We start from the raw sequence: 22,790 nt of genomic DNA on the forward strand, positions 1-22,790 counted from the left end.
TTCCCTCTTATTCCTATAAACTCTACCAGGATCTCTTCTTATAATCCTATGTATTTTGATAAAGTTTTCACAAATGAGGAACCATCTGTTCCTCCCCATCCCCACCCAGCTCACAGTCTAGTGTCCTAGTCTATTCACTCTGATACATGGCAGGAGGAGCCAAATTATTTTGTTTTTCTGTTTCTATACATTATCAATAAGCCTTCTTAAATTGCAGTTTCCCTCACTATTTTCCTGAAAGATCAGCTGGCCTGCATCAGTTAAAGCACAGTAACTTGCTTGTGCCATGGACAGCCCTGGATCCAGTAGCACAGATAGCACTTTTTACAAGAGGGCAAAAATAGCTTCAGAATATTTTTCATCTGTGACCATCTGTGTCTCCAAGTTCTTTCCCTCTGTGACGCTCAGACTTGGCTTTAGGGAAGGAATAATTTGAATGGAGGAGCTGTTTGTAGGGGAGTAAACAAGATGCTCAGATCTTAGTCACTGCAAAATAGGTTTTGCCCTAACAACTTTTCTTCTATTTTCCAAAGAGTTTTGATGATTTTTAAACTTAAGTGATGAAAGATACTGATCAGAATGTTTTTAGCCTCAAGCGTTCACAAAATAATGTGTTGTGCTCCCAGACTATTGGTTTTAAATATCACAGTTTTTTAAAAACTCAGTGCAGTTAAGTGATGCTTTAAAGATTTTCTTTCTTTGTCTGGAAAAACCTACTGACTGTGTTTGTTTTATATAATTTATATTTGAAAACTTAGATTTTTTTTAAGATAAGGAATGGTATTATACAAGTGCTAGGAATTAAGGAAAAAATGCAAAATGCAACAAAAGAAGTAAACCAAGAATTACTAAATCTGTGCACCAGCAATAGCAAGCTAGAAGGAGTTAACAAAAGGCCTTTTCACCTTCTCAGTTGTGGCTAAGCTGCTAATAAGAAATTGGCTGGCATGAAATATTGCAGCTGAAATTGGAAAGGGGCACTAGATGAAGAGGCTGCCTGGGAGAGGGTTAGAGAAACTGCCAGAAGTGCAATGCTATAAGGAAGATTGCTGTGCGAAAAGCAAGAAGGAGGCTGAGCCTGATAGGGAAGACATGCTTTCTCCTCATTATATGCCCTGTGGTTGAGATACTGAAAGGAATGTGAGTTAGCGTCCATTACCTTACTGCAAGAAGAAATGTAAAAATGTCAAGACTTATTGGGGCTTGGGCTAAGGAAGGCTCAAGGCTAGATCTACTGCCTTTGAGTTTGGATGAGCCTCCAGTTGTACAGAGAAATGGGATTAATGATAATGAAAGCACTACTGTGATGACAGCAGGGAGGTGTCACAGGCATTGGTGAAGCCCTTCAATGTCATCTTCCAAAGATACTCAGAAGCCTTCCTTGTCTGGCCTTAGGGTCCTGCTGAGAGCTACTTTATGAGGCTGAAAGGCCCATGCAGAAGCAGGAGAGGAAAGACTGAAGTTACTCTTTTCTAATTTATGTAAAAATTATTCTGGTAATCTTGCTTGTCTTCATCCTGTCTTAAATGATTTAGATTGTATGTTGATTGGTTCATATCATACAGGTTTGAAACCTACATAGCTGACGTTAAAAAAGACACCTCAGTACAACAGTAAGTTTGATTTTTGACAGAAAACTTAATTCAGTCTTTCTTATTGTAATGCCACCTTCAATCTCTTTTCCTTCCATCTAGGCCATGTGTGTATACGATGGGATCGCCAATAAACAACAGAGCCCTTTTCCCATGCCAAGAACCACCTGTTGCCTTGTCAACATGGCAAGCCTCAGTCCGAACAGCTGCAGGCTTTGTTGTGTTAATGAGTGGTGAAAACTCAGCAGAACCAGTCCAGCTTCGAGAAGGTGAAATATATTTTCTATGGCAAATTATTTTCAATAATTTTATAGTGAGAAATACAACTTAGTAAATACATTATTTTAGAAAGACTGAAGTTCCTAGCCTTAAAAGCATTTACATGTCTATCTGTAATCTGTATGTCATTCTATGGAAAAGTTACCTGCTCAAAGCCTCGGGATAATTTAGTAAGAATTCAAGGCATCTGCATTTCGCTGTGTTACTGATACTTACTTCTTTCTGTGTTTTTATTCCTTTTACTTCTTCCAAACCTAGACTTCATGTGTCATAAATTGGCTTTGTTTTAATCATTCTGCAGTTGAATGTTTCATAAATGAATCACCTTATCAGGCTCTTGACAACTTCGAGCCTTGGTAGATAATTAACTTTCAATTTTAGTTCTCCAGTTCAAGTGCAGATCAGCAATGATTTGAAGTCATATATGTGTTATATCTGTTTCCTGAAATATACGGAATAGATGAAGAATATCAGGTGACTACCATGAAAAACTGGTCTTTGGTGGCTTTTTTTGCACTGGTAGATCGTATCTTGTGCAGCAGTAAGCAAGCAAGCATTTTTCTTCTGTGTTGGTTATACTTTATTCTTTAAACCTCTGTCTGCACAGACAAGGAAGTTTTTAAGGCAGTTCTACACATAATAATACAAAGTATGTCTTGCTCACATTAGTTTTGAGATAATCTGTCAAACAGGGTCAGTATTTTCTAGTGTAAGTATTGCTGATGAAAGTAGCATATACGAAAAGGTTCAAATCGATGTTTCTGGGGAAAAGGTATCTTTCTTCTGTTACCCTTTAAAGAGGCAAGCTTATTCTTGAGGGAAAAAAAAGAATGAAAGTCTCCTTGATTTGAGAACCATCAGTTAATCCATTTGCATGGAATTGTCTGGTTATTTTTGGCCATATGTGAAGCCTGTTTCAAGCCTTGTCTCTGCTGTTGAAATGTGGAAAACTGACACAATGATCTGCTCAGCTCACTTGGACAGTAATACTTTCCCATCTTGGCATCAAGAAAGCAAGAGTGCGCTTGACTTCAGACTAGGAGAACAGCTCTGCCATCATTGTTAAATTAGTTTGATCCACACTTACATCTTGCTGATGAGTTGCTGTCTCCTGGTCCCTCAGTGGTCGCTGTGATCTGAAATACTAAGAATGATGCTTATGTGACTTTCTAGAAATACAAACTTCAGGAAAAATTCAGGTGCTATAAATTAGCATAGGTCAGTTAAAACTGATACTTTCTCAGACCAATTAGCTAGTTGAAAAGGCTGTATTGTGAACTCATTAACATGTTTTTGTCACTCTAGTTTAAAAAAGCCATTAAAAATTTGTACTTGAATAAATAAAAAAAACTGGTTGTGAGGAAAAACATTTTAAAAATGCTGTTGATAGAGTGTTGAGAATGATATCAGGGTACCATATTGTTAATGGTAGCACTGGGGCTTAGTCACCCAAAGTCAGCCTTTTCACCCCATGGAGAACAGAAGGGGCTTTTGTTGAAATCCTTGTAGTTGTAGCAGTGGGTCAGTTTATGTTGGTAATTCATATGTCAGCTAAAAGCTTTGGGGTTTTGGGGTTTGGGTATTTTTTTTGGTTTGGTTTTTTTTTTTTTTTTTAATTTTCCAAAGGCTAGCTCAGTCTATTTCCTTTCTGAAGAACTCTGTAAAAGCAAGAAATACTGTAAGAAGACTTTAATGGAAAGGCCAGTAGAGAGGAAATGACTCATTTTAGCTTCACTGTGCTAACGAAGTGCTGAGTGAAAAGTGTGAAGCGAACTGGGAAGAACCAAATGTAGCATTAAAGCCCGCTGCTTTGGGAGCCATGTGACAGTGGCAAAGTTTTGTGCTGAACTTCACTGAGCTGAAGAGAAGTGGCAGGAGCACCTACTGCAGTCCTGTCCTTACAGTTTTCCTTCTGCCTCTCCCCAAGATGGAATTCCCAAGAGTGCAGAAGATTCTGCTTACAGATCTATGTGGCACACACAATTATTTATGCTAATTTATATATAACTATTTATGCTAATGATGCAAGGGTTGCTGGATTTCTTTAAAGGTAGTGGGCATTGTGCTCCAGTAGCTAGCTCTCAAAGACTCAAAAATGGATGAGACTCTCATTATCTTGGTTGTTCTATACAGTTCCAAATGACAAGTCAGATAGCTGTTTGGAATTCAAAAAGTTTACAAAACAGATATAGAGGAAAGAAGGGAAAGGAGCAATATTGAGGAATGACTTAAAACCCAAACAAACCCAAGGCTCAAGTGCTAATCTGAAGCCTTAAATAAATTCTTAGTGAATTTAGGAATACAAATTTGTTAGTTTAATTAGTAGTACTTTTGAGAGTTAAAAAGTTCAAAAATTTTCTGTAGTTGTAAATAACCTGTCCCACATACATCTTCCTTGTTAAACAATTATGCAGGTCATATGAAATCTATCTAACTTAAAATTTTGTCTGTATGTTTTATAAAACACACCTAAAAGCCTTTCAGGGTAACTTCAATTAAAGTAACTTTTCTTTGCCAAATTATTTACATACTATTGCTGTGCTGCCTATTTATAAAATCACACATAACTGGTAGAACACAAAAATATATTTTAAAAAATGCAGTTTCTTGGAAAGAATAAGCATTTTGGCAAGCAGTTGTGAATTAATTTATTCTGAATAGAATTACAAGTTTGCTTAATATTTTTTCCTTTAGAAGTCCTATTTATAACAAGTGTGCAGGCAGACAATAAGAGAACAGCAAGTCAGGATGATACCTTCATGCTTTTGAAGAGGGATCTGCATTCTGCATCACAGACCTACATCTCTAGATTCACGGATGCTGTGATCCAGTGCATAGCTAGACTAGGTGTACTCACATGTTACGGATTCCTTGTTTGCCACTTGTATTTGCAAGTTTTGGTAATTGTGTACTTTCTTCCATATGTGCCATTTTTGTATTCTGCCTCCTACAAAACTATGGCTCATCCTGTCATTTGAAATAAAGTGAGGCCACATTTGTTTGAAAATACTGATATGTCACTTACTTAAGTACAATTCAAGTGTGACCTAAAAGTGCTTAAACATACTGTGCATTCTTTATGGAGTACTTAGACAAAAAAAAATTATCAGAAAAATGCAATTGATAATGCCCTTTGGGAGAAAGCTTTACAGGGAGCGCTAAACGTGCGTGTGTGTAATGTGAGCCATTTAACCATTGGATTTACATTTCAACACTTGTCAGTTTTACTTTCCTTCAGCATATTACTGTAACACATAGAAGGTGCAAATATATGTAGTCACAAACACCTTTATGTCTGTTTTGATTCACGTTCAAGCAGTAGATATTCAACAGTTAAGTGTGAAATCGACTGGCTGGCTTCTTGTGTGGTTACGGTTACTCTGTCGTTATGTATTCCTTGATCTTGTTTTGCCATCTCCGATATCAGCGAGAAGGTGCGTTCTGTTTTTGTGAGGCAATACAGTGCTAGAGAAGCCACCGCTGCTGCTCTGTAGCTAGCAGCAGCAACAGTTGCTTTTGTTTGTGCTCCTCTCGCTTTTCACAAGGCAGAACAAAAGAGTCCAGTACTTGTGTTGACTGATCTCCAGCATGTATCAGGAACTACAGCATGGGAGCTGACAGCTCATCACATGCTCCTCATCCCTCTGAGCCAGTGCCAAACTAATGCTCTGGCATGAATGTGAGGGTGCTCTGTGTGAAATTCTGGCTTTCAGATGAGATCAAAGATTCTACAAGTTACAAACGGTTTCGGAAAGCTGGAGGGTTCTTAATCCTGGTGCCCCAGCCAAATACTACTTTTGGCAAAACTACTTATTTAGCTGTAGTTTTATGTATTAGTGCTAGCTCTTACTTTGTATATCAAATGCTGTGTGGGGCTATCTCTCTTTTTCCCTAGAGGCAGCTGAGTTTCGTGGGTTTTATTAAATCATGGACATAAGCTGTATTTTGTCATGTTTATATTTGTGTTAGTGCAAACTATTTGAGGGAAAATTTCCTAATAAGTAAAAATACCCTTAAGGTTTTTGCATCTGACATTAAGAGATACTGACTCTCAGGTGTTTCTTCAGTTATAATGGACTCCACAGGATTCAAACAATTTTAATGGTTTAAAAGATAGCTAAATGCATTAAAAATTCTAGGCAGTGATTACATCATTCATCATTATTATTCCAAGCAAAAGAAAAAAATGGCCTTTAAATTGTTCTTTTGCATAATTATAAATAGATTATAATTTCCTACCCTTGTTAAATATAGTTCTAAATTTTGCATGGGATGTTTTGCAGTTACACCTCATAGGACAGGTGATTGTTGTTGCATGGTTTGTGCAGTTATGACATGATAGATTTGCTTTGCAGAAGTGAAAAAAAAATTTTTTTTTAATTATTTCCAAAATTACGTGTAGAGAAAATATTTCAAAAGTGTTATGATTGCCTAAAATAATTATGTGTAGGAATCAAGTTGCTTTTAAAATGACTGGTTGGAAGGAGAGTGTATAAGCATTACAAATAAAAGGACTGAGGTGCTCTTCTGCTATTTTTCCCATGGACTAACCACAGCCTAATCTCTCGTTCTTCCCAAGGTGTCCTTGCTTAGTCTGAAAATGTTTTTGTGGTCCCCAACACTGGTTTTGGTAAAGCAAGCCGTCTCCCCATTTCAGCTGCACAGTTCTCTCTTCCCCTAGAGGTGGTGCTGTCTCCAAGGTAGCCACTGGGAAGCAGAGAGCAGCCAGGGGAAGGGCAGAGAAGGGAGTAAAGAGGAGCTTGTGATCCCAGTCTGTGCCCTGGTATAAATCTGAGGTTAGAGATGAAGGAAAACAAAACAAAGTCCACTGACTTGAAAAACGTTAAAGAAAGGAAGTGCAGTTATGGGAGAAAAGGCCAGGCTGGGAGACAGTCTTACCAGTAGTGAGGGGAAAAGACACAAGAGTTAGACTGTGCTTGAAACAGTACTTCATCGTGCTAGCTGTAGAGAAATGTTGGCTACATGAACACCATTTCAGTCACCGATCAGTGAATGCACTATAGAGACAACCCACTTGTAATGCCAGTGCATGCGGTTTCAGTTGTTCAAGACAGAACAACTGTAGGATAAAGATATAATTGCCCTACACAGTTTTAGAGTATGAATGCAGAGGGCATCTAAAAGCCCTGAAGGAAATGGATTGACCCCCAGTTAGGTATGTAAAGACAGTATAAATCTTGGATCGTGTTCTGGGAGTATCCAGAGTTCGCAGGGTCTCTATACTGCCTGCAAAATATAAGGGGCTTGGAAAAAAGACAAGGATCTCTGTTGCTTTTCTTTTCTTTGAGAAATACTAATTTAGATAAATCTGAATACAGACAACAAGAGAAACTAACTTTCCTTGTCTTTGGTACCTTCACCCTTTTGCAAGGTTTGCTCCAGCTCTGAATAGCATATGCTCATTGCTAATTCATGTAAATTTCTGAATGCAGTACATGCTGTTCTCTCTGGACTGCTAAACGGATTCCCCATTGATTTTGCCATTCTGTTAAAATTATCCTGTTTTTTTCAAAAAACTCTTATGTTCTTGCTTGCCTGTCTTGCTGAACTTGTTTCTCACTCTAACCCTGTCTGCTCCCTCTGCATAGCACAGACCGACACCCTCTCCTCTTAGGCAACGTCCTCACTGTTGTGCGAGCCTTCTCCTTTACACCTCCTGCTGTCTGGAAGAGTTTTCTGTGACTGCCTTTTGACTTTCATGCTTGTTTCAGAACTCAGTTGAAATCTCATTACTGTTTTTCCATTACGATTCCTCAAATTGTCATTCTTCCTCTGATGTTACTTAACTCCTAAGGTTTTAAAATGAACGTAACTGCACAGATCATTTTGTAATGCTTCGTATATAACAGATGCAACACAAAGTGAAGTATTGTAGGCTACCTATGGGCCTTCTTTTCTATGCATTTAAGTCAATTGTAAAGCTGCTGTTAACTTCAGTGTTTGCAGGCTTGGGCCTCTAGCACAGTTTATATCAATGAAACTCTCTACATCAGGAGTTTCAAAATAATAAGTTGTTGCTGTCCTAGGTGACTTCTTTCTCTCAAGGTGGCACTTGCTTGCCTTGGCTCATTTGTAGCTTTGGTAAGTTAATGAAGAAAAAAGGGTTTTGGGGGTGAATTTGAGAAAACAGCTATCCTCTTTGTTCCTAATATGTTTGGAGCAAATAAGTTCCTTCTGCTCACATACTGAGAGGGGGTTAGGAAAATTAGAGAAGTAATGTATGTTCACCGGAAAATACAGACAAAAGGGTTTTGGTGTTAGTGGTGGATGTTGCCAAAAGTGGAATGGAGTGAGGAAGCCTAAGTGGTTGCAAGTGCAAATAAGAGGCAGAGGCTTTATCTGCCTCTTACGAGACTTCACATACAGTATTGTTTTGTCATACTAAACAGTAGGTGGCAGATTTGTTGAGGCTAAACAAAAAGATTTTGCTTGTCCTTCCTTTGGACAGCTTGACCTTCTGTGGTCATTAAGGTAGGAAACCCAGAGATTCTTGCCTGCGGTTGTTTATTTCCTTTCCTCTATGTCTTGTGGCCTCCACTGGATGGGCTTTTTTCCATATTTTCCTTTTGACAGTGTTCCATAGCCCTGGTCTGAGTACTATTACAAAAGAACGTGTATTAATGTTCTCTTAAAATAACCGAAGTTTGTGTGTTTCCACAGTTGCCACAGCTACAGTTATTTGCACATGATTCAGCAGGTTATAATTCATGCTAGGCTCTTTCCATGAGTAGTTAACCTATTAGTATGGTGTAGTACCTGTACTTGTAACCATGAATGAGTACTTGAATGTGAGCCTTAAGCTATACCCTTAGGAAAACCTAGGCAACATTTAGATTCACGAAAAGTATGCTGCCCTAAAACATCCTCCCTTTTATTCATAGATACAGTCATCCTATATTGTACTCCTTGTCTTCCAGCACTGTGTTCCCATAATGATAAGACTTACCATCTTTTTACCTTCTAATAGACTCTCTAATCTTGTTTTAGCAGCTCCTGGATTATCATGACCAAATAATGACTGCAGTTATATGTCTCAGTGAAATTATTTTTCTTTCCTCGACAAAAACACCAAGATGTAAGGTGGGAGGTTTGGCTCAAAATCTCAAGTACATAAAAATGTCAAGTACTAAGTGTGTGCTGTGACTGAGGAGTCTGTACAAATGTTCTTTTTATTTACAGGTATCTTGACCTGGTACTACTACGTGACTATGCCAATGCCAGCAGCAACCTTCACTATTGCTGTGGGGTGCTGGCAGGAAGTTAAACAGCCGTCCGTCACAGCTTCTATCCAGACAAACACTGAGTTTTCCTTGCCACCTTCACAGGCTGATTTCAGGTTGGTGTTTAGAATATTGTTGGACCATGAGATATATGGGTAACATTTTCATTTACTCTGTGGAATGTGAAAATGAGTCATATTAGTACAAGAATCAAAATAGAACTTGTTTAATCTGAGCAGAAAAATCTTGAGAGGAAAAGAATTCCAAAGGCATTATTTCATGGGTAAGGGTGTGGTTCTTTTTATGTGAAAACAAGCTGCTTAGTGAGCAATAGAGTTAATAAATCCCAGTGTCATCTGGATTTGCACCCTACATCCTGTGTCTCTTAATGCTCTGCCGAAGCAATGCCAGGTCCTCCCTTGTTTCTACAATGCCTGGCTGTAAAATCTTTTGTGTTACTAGACTCGGTCCATTCGAGATATCTAATGACCCCTACTACAATATTGCCTGCTCACTTGCTTCTTTCTTCCAGTCCAGTTCCATCCCAGAGCTGGCCTGTGCAGTGGTTCACCTGGGGTGATGTGTCCCAGCTGGGTACGTGAAAGCCCTGTTGCAGGGATCCCGTAATACAAAGTTGGACCAATAATTCTTTTCAATAAAAAATACCCTGTTGTCTAGTATAGTGAGACTTTGGAACTTGAGGACCTAATAGGGATTTCTTATTGGAATTTAAAATTAAAGGATTCTGATGGCTTGCAGCCTGGCTAATATTGGTTTAAAAAAATTCTCCTAAATCTTGATAGTAGGAGTTTTTATATTTTACCTAAGATTCGTAAAACATGGACATGCCTACTCAAGATTTAAAATAGTTTATAGGTTTGATAAGCTTTTAGAAATTGTTTTGTGTTTATTTCTCTACTATTTATATGTTTATGACTGCCTCTACAGGTACACTATAGGTGTTCACTGTATATTCCTCTCTAATGTACACCATGTTCAGTAGTAGGAATTTTTATTGATTTGGTGCAAAAGATTAGTCTGACAGAGCATTGATAGAATAAATGAACGTTTCTGGGTTTTGTAAGATTTCTGAAAAGGGAAATAGTTTTGTAGCTTTTTGTAGCAAAAATTAGTGCAAGTTTTAATCAGTGTGATGGTCATTGTTTTGAGTCAATCAGTGTGATGGTCATTGGACGAGTTAATTGGCACAGGTAGTGTGATGTATCTGCAGCAGCTGAGTTAGTTACAGTGGAAGAAGCAGAACTAATGTGTTTTGCAAAAAAACCAAAAACAACTGACAAAAAAAAATTCTCTGCAAGGGTGGTGACTATTATGCATAGACAGAAGAGGAGAGCCTAAGTATACGAGGTTGTTTTGCAGTTAATTAGGACATAAAAATCTATGTCCTTAAAAATCTGCTCTTATATCCAGTAAATGTTTATTTGGAAGCTAACACAAAAGACACTTGTTACTTACTTTAGTCATTAAGACTGGGTAACCTAACCAATGCAATGCACCGCAGCACACATTTCTAGAAAGGGTGTGAAATGGGTAGAAAAGCAAATGTTAAGGTAGCGTCGCAGATAAGGTAATGGAGATAAACTCTTGGGCAGCAGGAAAAGGAAGGATTTCTGAAATAAGTTGTTGAAATGTGTAATGTAATTTATGTGCAGATGTCAGTAAGTTTCACATAAGGAGACTATCAAAGAAAAAGCTAAATGGAGCTGGGGTTTTAAATAAGTTTCCTATCTCCTTGTGGTCAATAAGGACTTGGCGACTTTTACAAGAGATAGGGTGCTACCTTTCATGTTCTTGCCTAATCTCAACTCTGATAATTAAATACAAAGTGACATTGTTTTACAGCAGAAATATACTGGGTTAGACCATTCTTGGAAAAAAAACGTGTAACGATGGATGTAGTTTCTTTGCGTATGTAATCAATAAGTAGCTTAGAGTCCGCGTCTTTCACAGAGTTATGTAAGGTGTTAGAAGTGTTGGCACTTGAGCAAACTGTAGTCCTTTTCTATGTGTTATCATTTTGTTTTTTTTGTGTCAGCACTCACCTAGAGCATGATCTTCCAAATAAAAATGCTTTGGGCAATGCTGGGTGCAATAACAGTAAGTGCTTTGCCTGTCCAGGCATAGTAGAACCAGCTCCCCTAAGTTGAAATCTCAAACCAAGGAGAGGCTCTGTGCTGTACTGAAGTCGGGCTAGCAGGTGAAAACATGAAGCTGATTTCTGCTTCGATATGCATCTATTTGGGTAGATAAATTATTGTGAAGGTATATGACTCACTAGGAAGGATTTGATTTACCCCTCCTTTCTTCCAGCCACAGCTCTGAATATCCTGTAAAAGTGATGTAAGTTGAGCTCGATCCTAATGTGATATTTTCAAATGCCAAGCCTGAATTGATATCTCCTGTTGTTTTTTCACTTCAGAAAAAAAAAAATCAGTGAAAATTCCTGGAAAATTTCACAACAGAAAAAACCCAACAAAACAAATCCCTTGGAATGTCATTCTAATGGCACGTAATATGTTTGTGTTAATATGTATGAAACTTTATTTTCATAGCCAAGTTTGAAGAGGAATTTTCTGAATAAATATTTTTCTACTGTTATTTAGGTTTTTTATGTACATTTTGAGCACTTGTTCTTTTGATGCATATCTATTATGAAAAGAAGGTTTGACTAGTCTCTTTATTTTAGTCATGAGTGACCATATCAGTTCTACTCAGACATGAGTGTTTTCACAGTGCTGCACATGTGTGAACAGTGTGAGAATACAAATAAGATGATTTTCTGCGAACCAATTCTGTTATTCTGATGTGTAGAGAATATCCTTGTTGTAGTATACTCACTTGAGCACATTTTTGATATCACATTAAACTATTTTTCTTTTTTTTTTTTTTTTGTTATTGTCAGATGTAATGAAGAAGTCTGTGGTCATGTGGAGTACCCCTGCCGTTTCCAAAATCCTGCTGCCAGGTTGCAGGCAGTCATTCCTTACAGAGTCTTTGCTCCCTGGTGCCTTATGGAACGCTGCGAAGAACGTTTGCTTCAGCTCATTCCTCAGTGCCTCTCAGCTGCTTACACCACACTGGGTACCCACCCCTTTTCCAGGCTTGATGTTCTGATAGTTCCTTCCAACTTTTCCAGCCTGGGAATGGCTAGGTAAAGAAACTTCTTAGTATCTCATCTCCTGTATTTTGTTGGACTCCTTTTTATCAGCTAGTTAACAGTATCAAGTTGCTATCAATATAAAGTTGCGGTGCTATTTTTCTTAAAGCAAACTTGAAACTCTAGTTCTGACTTCATGTGGGTAGGTTTGTTTGCGTCCTTTGTGCTATGATCTTTAATTTTAGTTTTAACAGGGAAGGAAAATACAAGCTCATTAGACATGTGGGTCTGAATTTCCTCATTTGCCAAACTGAAGTTCTTTTACCGGTTCTATTGATTTAAATACTCAATGCAGCTATCATTTTGTCACATTTTCTTTTGGCGTTGATTTTACCATTATATCTCGGCAGAACAAGAGCATGTTAAAATCCAGATCTAGAGTTTATTCATAAGCCTTTTGTGATTTATCAATTTCTTCTCGAACACTGGACTTTGGAAGCTGAGTAAGGCCAACTGTAAGGATTATATTATCAAGTTTTCATGGAATTGTGGAGAACAAAAAGCTTACTTAAATATTTTTATTTTACAGTGTATTCCAGTCATGCAATGACAATAGAATTTTAGTTCTATTGCTTGCAAGGCAATGCCTAGCAATGGAAATTCCCCATTTGCTTTTTATTTTTCTTAAAAATATATATTCTTTTAAGTTGGTAATGAGATAGCATTTGTGAATAGCAGAGAATAACGCAATATTTTTATTCACTGTTTGCCTATTGCTAGCAGTAGAGTGGATTCATTTAGGCAGATGGACAAAACATTCAAGGGCAGAATTAAAGGCAAAGCCCTGGTAGAAAGATGAGGACCAAAGGGAAAGGTGTATTCCCAGATTGTTGGGTTTGTATTTTGGAGCTCTTGGGGCAATTGTTGAGTAGGTTTGATATCTGAAGCAACTTCAAGAAATTGCACAAATTGCCAGTCCAGGTGCTTAGATGAACCCCAAGTTTATTTCTTTTTACAAACTCCATAATTAATCAAATAAGGAAACATTTTGTTTCATGGTACATGTTTTGTTTCTTATTTACATAAATTTTTCTCTACAGCTTTCCTCTTGCAATCCTCCTTACGGATAAAAGTAGAAAACTATGCTGTCATGGAGTAATATTGTATAGTTTTTAGAATAAGTTTACATTCTTTTTTTTCTGAAGATCTCTAAAATTTAAAACTTAAACATTCAGTGGCATGGAGTAATATTGTATAGTTTTTAGAATAAGTTTACATTCTTTTTTTTTCTGAAGATCTCTAAAATTTAAAACTTAAGCATTCAGTGACCCTCCTCTGTCATGTAAGCCTCATTGCTTTGTAGATACCTTGTACTGGTTACTGAGTTTCCAGTGGTAGCTCTTCACTCAATAAACTCCTAAATGAAAGCATCAAGAAACTTACACAAATGCTGGTTGCTTTGGGCACCTGCCACAGGTTCTCTGTTCTCTGATGTTTTGTGCAGTGGTTTGATTTGGAGGTGAGTGTGATGTTGTATAGCATGTTCTTGAAGCTGTATGAAATTGGTGGAGCTGCTTAGCGATTTCCTCTGACTTCAAAGGCCTAATAGTAAAAGGTTGACACAGGTCCTTATGGATCATCACTGTAACTGAGGAAGAAACTGGCCATTTTACTTAGCTGTGTGATAAAAGCAGTGATCAGAGGAGCCATGAAGGGCACGACGCACACATAGTCCAAAATGAAAGAGATAGATAGAGGAGAGAGATGTCTAGGCCAAAATGACAGCACGCAGTAGGAGAAATCTTCAAGATTCAGCCGTTGATATGCAACTGCTCTTTGGGAAGTTGTCAGAGCTCCCCCTGAATGTACCTTTCCCAGAATTTATAGGGAAAAGATGCCTGTGGGGTATTCTGCAGGGTTGCAAAACCATCTGTGGTTATCTGAGTCCAGATTGCGTGTTTAGAATATAGTACTTGTGCTTTCTTTGTGAAGGAGATGAGAAAAACCTATGCTTGTGTTTCCCTGTGCTTCTTCTAACCACCGTCAGTTCCAAGAGATCCATATCATTGAATATAAGTTTAGGATGAAAGAAAGGGCATGCATACTTCCTGATGCTTTTCATTCAACAGTTCATCAAGCCAAGCACATTCAAATTTTTAAAATTTGAAATAAAGGAATAATTTAAGCAGTTTAAATGTCAAGCTGTATTTGGACAGTAAAGGAAATTATTAAGTGAGTCATAATAGCTCGTTTGTTCTTGTTTCATGTGATTTTTCAAATAGATGCTTCTATGTGTATAGCAAGCTACTTAAACGGTTAATTCCTGTGCATGCAATGATAATTACTTAAATGACTTCAGTTAAGAATAAGCTATGTGCAAAACTGTGTCCAAACCCACATTAAAAAAAAAATAAAGTTAGCTATTATCTTGGGTTAAAAAGGGTGCTGTACTATTTATTTTTTTATCTTCTAGTCTATCTGTAGCAGTATAAACATAACACAGCATGCCAGCACAAAGGGGCTGTTGTTTTGAGAATTCTAATTGTACTCCTGTCTGCCAGGGAAGGAAGCAGTCATAAATTTTAGTCATTATCTGAAGTATCGGGGCTTTACAGCATTTGGCACTTTTCTTTGTCTGTTCCTCATTAGCTGATACTTACTGTGTTTTTTATATCCCAAAGTACTTCCCTTTACTTAAGGGGGATGTTTCCCCTACATTTTAGACTAGTATGAAGTTGTGATAGCTCTTGCATAAAGTGACCTAATTAGGTTTTTTAAGCTGTCCATTACAGTAGCTGCTACTGTGGGTCAGCTGCATTTCTTTTGAAATGGGACAGATGCTTTATGAGAAAAACTCTAGTTTAAAGCGTATTCATTTTATTTGTGCTTTCTGTACATCTCATCCTGTGCTTTTTAGTTTGCTATGGATTCTGTACGGAAATGGGATCTTGTAAGTATGTAGTAATTGCAGTCATCCCCTGTTGCTTCCTGCAGATCTTTGAAGCCAGAGGATTTAATTTTGCACTCTCTCTTGGTTTAACACTATTTTAGTTCAAGTGATTCTATATAGCTTCTCCCAAATGTATGCCAGTAAAAGAAGAATGTGGCCTATACGTCTTTGTTGGTGATATGAAGTTAAATTGTACATAAATTAAATTAATAAAGCATTGTGGACCAAATTTAAGTAGCGTAAAAGCCAGAGATTCAATGCTTTTTGTAGAATTTTGAGAGTTTCATGAACACCTAACAGCACTTAGTTATCTGATTTTAAGTTATCTTACTAGCAGAAGGGAGTGAATTGGAGGAAAAAGAGTAGGGAAGTGTGTCAGACTGCAAAGACTGTAGAGCTCCTCATTAGACTGTTCAGGAAAGAGATCCCTGACCTCACACTACACTGAAAGGTGTGCATCATTCATGTACTCAGAGAGCTAAGAGGTTAAGAGCAGGAGATTAAAAGTAGCACCATGTTTTGATGCTGTTGATGATGACATGCTGCTCCCTGAGGTACTGTCAACCCCACTGGCATTTAAATAGCATTTATTTCACAGTTGCAAATGCTCTCATATGAGACAGTAGTTACTCATGTGAACAAAGCTGGCTGAAAGACTTCAAATAAAAAATAGGGTCTGTGTGTTCCCTGGTTGTTCGTGCTCTTCAAATCAGTTCATTCCCAGTCCAGTTTTGTTGATCACACTTGAAAACCGAGTGTTTCAAAATCTCTTCCAACTGACTCAATTTCCTTTCCTTTTGGCAAAACCCGAAGAGATTCTGAGTTCCTTGTTCTTTTTCATTCCCCAAAGAAAAACATTCTTTTGAATACAGACTCTAACTTTTTGTGCCACCTGAGCCTGTGCTAGAGACCTTGACATCTCTTGCAGTGTTTAATTGCATAAGTCCTCTTTTTTTTTCTTCCTTTTTTTTTTTTCCAATGGAAGTATTTTTTTCCTTGATAACCATGCAGAACCTTTCACAGTCACATCAATCTCTCATATTTCTGTGGCTTTAGAAACTGCTTGCCAACTTTCTGCTTTTTAATAGCAAATGTGCAGATACGTATTTGACTCCCCTGAGGGTTGTAAGCCTTTGTTTGAATTGAGTTGAAGTGCGTTTTTCGAAACAATGGTCTTCAAGGTTTTTTGTTTCCAGCAGCATAGTTTAAATAACATAAGATTACTGCTTTTTCTGTTTGAATTAATGTACTTTAGATGGACTAGTTTTGTAATAAGTGCTAGCACAAGAAAAAATTCTTCGCCAAACACTGTGTGTCAACAACTTGACCAGTCACATCACATGTTGCTGGGAGCCAGAAGAGTATGATGAGAAAAGTGTCCCTTAGTGTATGTACCATGCTCTTAGTTTTTCCTTAGACACTTAGGACTAGTAACTGCTGAAACCAGAATAATGGGATAGATGGATTTATGGTCGTACCTACTTTGGCTGTTCTTACAGCAGATTTGCCTAGCAGAGCTAGCAAGTAAGAGGAACAAAAGAACTTCTGAGCCAGATAGTGACATTTTCAAAACAGGATCCCAACATAAGATTATTTGAATCCTATTTAGGCTCTAAAATTAGTGGCCTCATTTTCAAGTATGCTGGACACCCTTGAAACCCAAATGGTGTTTGATGACAGAAACATAGAGGATGCTTGGCATATCTGTAAATCAGGTCAACTTATATAGCTGGCTAAATATGGATTTAGCAACCCAGCTTTCAATTCCTATTTATAAAGGTCTTAGTCACTCTCCTCCTCTCATGTAAATGGTCTTTGTTGGTATTTTAAGAGGAAAGAATATCTCTTTCTTCAAAACATGGTATATCGACAGAAATCTTGAGTCTTTACAGGCCATGTCACTAAGGTTGTTAAATTTTTAAATCAAAAAGGGAGAAGGAAAAAAAAAATAAGGGAGAAGAGGTAGGGGGGAGGCCCTATCAGCTTCTTTGATCTGTCCGTCTGTAGCCACCATTTATCCAATCTGTATGTCTGCAGTGTTACAACAACAACTGATATGTCTGTAGTAAAATCAGCCAGGACTATTGGAAAACATCCAAGTGTCAGATCTAAATGTCAGTCTTTAGTATTGTTCAGTCTTGCAGGACTGTAATTGACTGTTTGCTTCAGTTCTAGAAGCCTTTTGTGAGTATATACATTTGTATAAAGTTTTTTGCACATTTTCAGTTGCGTTGACAAAATACTTGCAAGTGTAATCCTTAAACTTGAACTGTCCTTAGTCTATTTTTACATATCACTAGTTGGTTATCCAGACAGAAATAACAATGTACAAAAATTAAAGTGAAAAATAAAAGTATGATATCTGGAGAAAGAAAAATGGATTATTTTTTTTTTAACTCAGTTTTTATTCATTATATAGTGGAGAATCTTAACTGGGGTGGTTTAGCCTGGAGAAAAGGAGGCTGAGGGGAGACCTTATCACTCTACAACTGAAAGGAGGGTGTAGCGGGGTGGGGGTCAGTCTCTTCTCCCAAGTAACAGGCAACAGCACAAGAGGAAACAGCCTCATGTTGCACCCGGGAAGATTTAGACTGGGTATTAGGAAAAATTTCTTCACTGAAAGGGTTATTGAGCATTGGAAAAGGCTGCCCAGGGAAGTGGTTGAGGCACCATCCCTGGAGGTTTTTAAAAGACAGGTAGACATAGTGCTTAGAGATATGGTTTAGTGATGGTTTTTGTCAGAGTTAGGTTGATGGTTGGACTAGATGATCTGAAAGGTCCCTTCCAACCTAGGCAGTTCTATGATTCTATGATTCTTTACTTAGTATATTTCTTGGCAGGATCATGACTTGGTTAAACATAAGTGAAATTTGACTTAATAACACAAGCGACTTTAGTGTGATTTGAATTTAAAGGGAAAAAAAAAAGAAGCTATTGAGCTTACATTTCCTGGAAATATTTGCAAGTGGTGGTGCTTTGCTATACATCCAGTCTTTTTTTAAAATAGAATTTGAAGCTTGAAATCCATGGGAGAGTTCGCCTAGGAGGAAATCGTATCTGTCCTTCTTGTGCTTCTAAGATGATGAATCAAGAAAGATATTTTTCTAAAAATATCGTGAAATCCATTTGTCAATGCAAACAGAGTGCTAAAAGAGGATTGAGCATAAACAATCTTTTTAACCCTAGCCTCTATTTTTCTATCCTATGACCACCTATGCTGAGTTTTTTAAGAAAGTATGCAAATTACCAATTTTTTTTCCAGAGACAGTTTTTCCAGTTGGCATGTTTTTTCATTTGGAATATTATGTATTTTGTAAATCCCACACAAATAAGTAAATATTGTTTATTTTAGTAATGTGGAAATTACCTGTGAAATCCATGTTGTCTATGGTACAAAAACCACCATAGAGACTTAAAAATACAGAGATTCACTTTGATTTACACAAGGTTCCTTTTGAATAGTAACTGTTCTGGTAGATATTTGGCATGCTTGCTTGTCTCACATGCTCTGTTGCAATGCTGCTGTGAATAATAATTCAGTATACCTATGCTCAGCAAGGGGACTCCAGAGATATGCCTTGAGGAATGGAGAGGGAAAAATCTGATACTAGTTGGAGAGATTTTTTGAAAGCGAGGAAAAAGTTGGGTATCTATTTAAAATATTGGTTTTGTTTTCAATACCAGAAAGCTGATCAGTCCTGGATGACAGAATACTCAAAATTCACGGTTGGCTATAGAGGCTAGAACCTACAGTCAGTTTTGAATTCAAAGAGATGTCGGATCTGTCTTCCAGCCATCTAAACATTTAGCTCATTATATTTTGCTTTATTCTTTCCTTCCTCAAATTTGCCACTGTCCTAGGAATTTGGATTCAGTTTTTAGTGCTATAGAATGTAATTCAATTTTAATGAAACTAATATTAGTCTACTGATGGGGTAGCTTTTTAGTGACTTTTACTTTTGCTGAAGCACTGCTTTACTATTTCAAGAAAATACAGCTATTCAGAATTCATCCCGGTTAGAGTCTTAGCTGTGATCACAGTAATTCAGAGTATGTGGCTGTACAAACATGTGTGTGAACTTCATGGTATTTAGACATTGAGAATATTTTCTGACTCTTAGCTGGAGCCTAAAGTGTAATTTGCTGCCACTGCAGTCACAGTCCTTCATCCAGTTGTCATTTTGGGATCAAAACAGGATTTGGAGTACTTCAGGCACAATATATTTCCTCACTAATGTGCTGAGCTGCCTTGTTGGTCTATTAACTCTTAACAGATGTTCTTTTGAATGTAAACCTGCAAAGAGAATAAAACAAGTTCATTTCTTGATGGAAATCAAAATTTGTTTTTCATCATTTTATAAAATTGCTACAGAGAAATATTATTACTTTAAACAAATGTCAGAAATAAGACTGATTATTCCTAAGAGCATGTCTTTTTTCTCCTTCAGAATGATATTTAAAAGATTAATAAAGCAAAGAGATTTCTTACCTTCAGTACTACTTTTTTTCTCTTTAGTTTCTTGAAAATAAGTACTTAGAAAATAGAGAGTTCTTTAATTCTAACTTGGCAAATAGGCTTTCGTGTGCTTTGAATGGCACTGAAAAATAAAATGACTGCTTCATTTTAAGAAACTTTTCAAGTTTTGTATGAGGTAGCTTCTTAAGCCGGATACTATTTTGTATCGTTTATCCTGGCGTCCTCACTGGTGTCAGTTATGTTCAACTGCTGCAACCCTGTGGAATGTAGAAGTTACCTGCTGCAGTTAATTTTTTTGTTATTATTGACTAGTCACCTAGTCCTACCACCTAACAGCCAAATTGTTTTGCAGCATGTCTTGTGACACCATAAAAATAAAAGGCAGTTGATGTCAACTGTCAACTACACATTTTCAATACGACGTGAGACTGTGATAGGGGAAGCCTTGTTTCTTTAATCTGTGGGATATCTACATATTTTAAATATGGTAGGTATTTTTTTTCCAGTGGCTGAAAAACATTTTTTCCCAGCCATCTGAAAACCATGTCCTTCTTTTTTTAAACTTGAATGTGCAGAAATGATAGGCACTAATACACTAAACTCAACATACACAAGTTGCCTTTGAATTTTTTTTTCTTTCTTAGGCTTGAGTTTCACAGTCTGACAGGTTGATGAAATAGCATTTGAGGCTATGAAGAATAAGAATTGACTTTGGCTTTTTTCACCATCCTTCTTACAGTGCCATGGCAAGAGCTACTTTTATACTTAATCCCTAAAGGGAGATTATTCAAATGGCTTGTATAACCACCACAGTACAGATGACGTGTCCTTTTGCTTTAGTGTGATATCTCCACGTAACATCTGTGCAAGTGTGTGTATTGTTTTCCTTCCAGTAGCAACAGCAGAAAAACACTTAGTAGTCTACTAAAACTGTGGAAGCAACAGCTGCAGGTTAAGGTGGACGGAAAAGGCTCCACAGTAATGTAAATTCCATGCTCTGAAACTAAATTTTGAATTGAAACCAAATTGCAGCGATACTGCCTGGTACAATCAGCAGTCTGTGCTTGAGCACTCATAGGTCCTCATCAGACACTCACCAGGACACAAACAGATCCATATATGATCTTACTGCCTATGTATTATATCAATCTGTCAGTCATGACTTCCTTGCTTTTCAGTTGTAAGACTGCTGCCTCTTCATGGACGCAAAACTGTAGAAACTGAGTTTACAGTATTGCATCAGAGCTATCCTGCTGAGACTTCTTCGGTTATTTCGGTCATCCTTTCTGTATGGTATCTGGCAGAAAGACTAATGTGAGGACCTTGCTAATCTAGAAAGCAGCTATCACCAAATCTTAGTAGGTAAACTGAGAAATGTACTATTTGCTCCATATTTTTGAACAATATGGTAAATATGGAAAAATATTAAAAAATGGCAAAATTGATAAAAAAATGGTAAAACTGTCTTGCTTGAGTATCATTGGAAATGGTAAAGATGATGATAAGTCTCTGAAACCCATTGTCCTGCCTTTGGGCCACCGTAGAGAACAGAGACCTGATCATCCAGCTTTGCATATGCAGACTACCCCTCTGTTTCAAAACAAAACCAATTCACTCTCCAAGCTCTGCCACTAACCCTCACTCTCATTTGCGTTCTGAAAAGTGTCCTTCCTTATAATAAACACGTGAAGTGAGCCTCTGCTATGGAATGTGTTAATAAACAAGCCAGATGTGTATTCTACAGTTTTAGGGGGGGTTATTCGGCATTTCTGGTAGTTTTCTATAGAGCTTTCTTAGTGCTTTCAGAAGACAAAGTACAATATTTACCTGTCTGAAGGTGCTTCGCTTCTTGGATAGTACCACAAGAAGGTAACATCTCAGTCACAGATTACTGACCAAAATTAAAGCAAAACCAGATGTTTTAGAACATGTGAATTTGCTTGTGCTTCAAATATGCAACTTTAAATAGTTACAATTTATAATTTTAGGAGATGAATAAGGAAAATAATTTTAGGAGTTCAAAAACCACTTGCCTCTATTGCTGTATGTCACATGAATTGTTAAAAAGGCTCTTGAAGAGTGCAAATTGTATCTTGGTTTAGTGAAGAGGTGGGACCTGCACTGTGATTAGAAAAGCACTCAAACAAGATGTATCTTTATTTATTAAATAAACATTGTTAAAATTGGTTCTTGTACAAAAACTCACTTACTTCAAATGAGCTATGTTTTCTAGAATAAACTTCATAAGATGTCCTGTTACTTTAAACTGAGGCCTTAACTTGGAACATGAAGCGATTCCCTCTTTTATTTCTTCCCCCTCTCTTGGCTTTAGCTACAAAAAATACCATTTCTGCTTGTAGAAACTGGAGAGTTAATGGGGCTCTTCTGATGCTGCTGGAGAATAGTGACTGCATGTTATTAAATTCTAGGATTGGAATTATTGCAGAGCCTACTAGCATCATTATAGTTAAGGGTGCCTAAGCGTTTCCAGTATAAACTTGTATTTCAGTGCTTAATAACTGGCTGTAAAGACTTGTTCCCAGCTTAAAGCTGGCATAAAATGGTTAGGCTCAGGAACAGTGTGTGTGTGTGTATTGTACACACAAATATGACAGGCATATGATTACACATATTATAGTTGTTATATATTACACAGATTGTATATGTGTATGCCTAATCATATATATGCATGCCTGCCTTTCATATATGTGCATATATATATGTTTAAGTAATACTAATTAGGGGTTTTGTTGTTGTATGAGTTGCATGGCATTTGGAATGTAAAAAGTATTCTTTTCCCTCAGAAGTGACGTATGTATAGAGAGATAGAACATGGAGAGGTGAAAATAGTAATTAATTGTCATTATTGAACACTATTTTTGAGGTTTTGAAACTAATTTTCAGAATGGATTCTCCTGTCTGTATCCTACTTTTATCTCTACCCCTCAGCTTTTCTTCTCCTACCAACAGAGTTGCATAAGATGATGGAAAAAGATTTTTTTGTTGCAGATCAGTAGTAAAATAGTCTTGTCTACTGTTTAATATTGTATTCACAATCAGCAGTATTACAGTGTTTCATTTCCGTTTCTGAGTCATATAAATAGTGAAGTGCTTATAAATGCAGAGATTTTGC

General features: G+C 37.2%; 1 protein-coding gene across 3 annotated transcripts in view; it reads left to right on the plus strand.

The window, feature by feature from the left end:
* AOPEP (aminopeptidase O (putative)) overlaps positions 1-22,790 on the plus strand; it is a 210,490-nt gene that overhangs the window by 28,030 nt on the left and 159,670 nt on the right. For all 3 annotated transcript variants that reach the window (XM_074569859.1, XM_074569860.1, XM_074569861.1), the window contains exons 3-5: positions 1,695-1,861; positions 9,072-9,228; positions 12,036-12,284. In XM_074569859.1, coding sequence (XP_074425960.1) covers positions 1,695-1,861; positions 9,072-9,228; positions 12,036-12,284 — 573 coding nt within the window. The remainder of the gene's footprint in view (positions 1-1,694; positions 1,862-9,071; positions 9,229-12,035; positions 12,285-22,790) is intronic.

Source organism: Larus michahellis, chromosome Z, assembly GCF_964199755.1.
Source record: "Larus michahellis chromosome Z, bLarMic1.1, whole genome shotgun sequence".
Lineage (NCBI taxonomy): Eukaryota > Metazoa > Chordata > Aves > Charadriiformes > Laridae > Larus > Larus michahellis.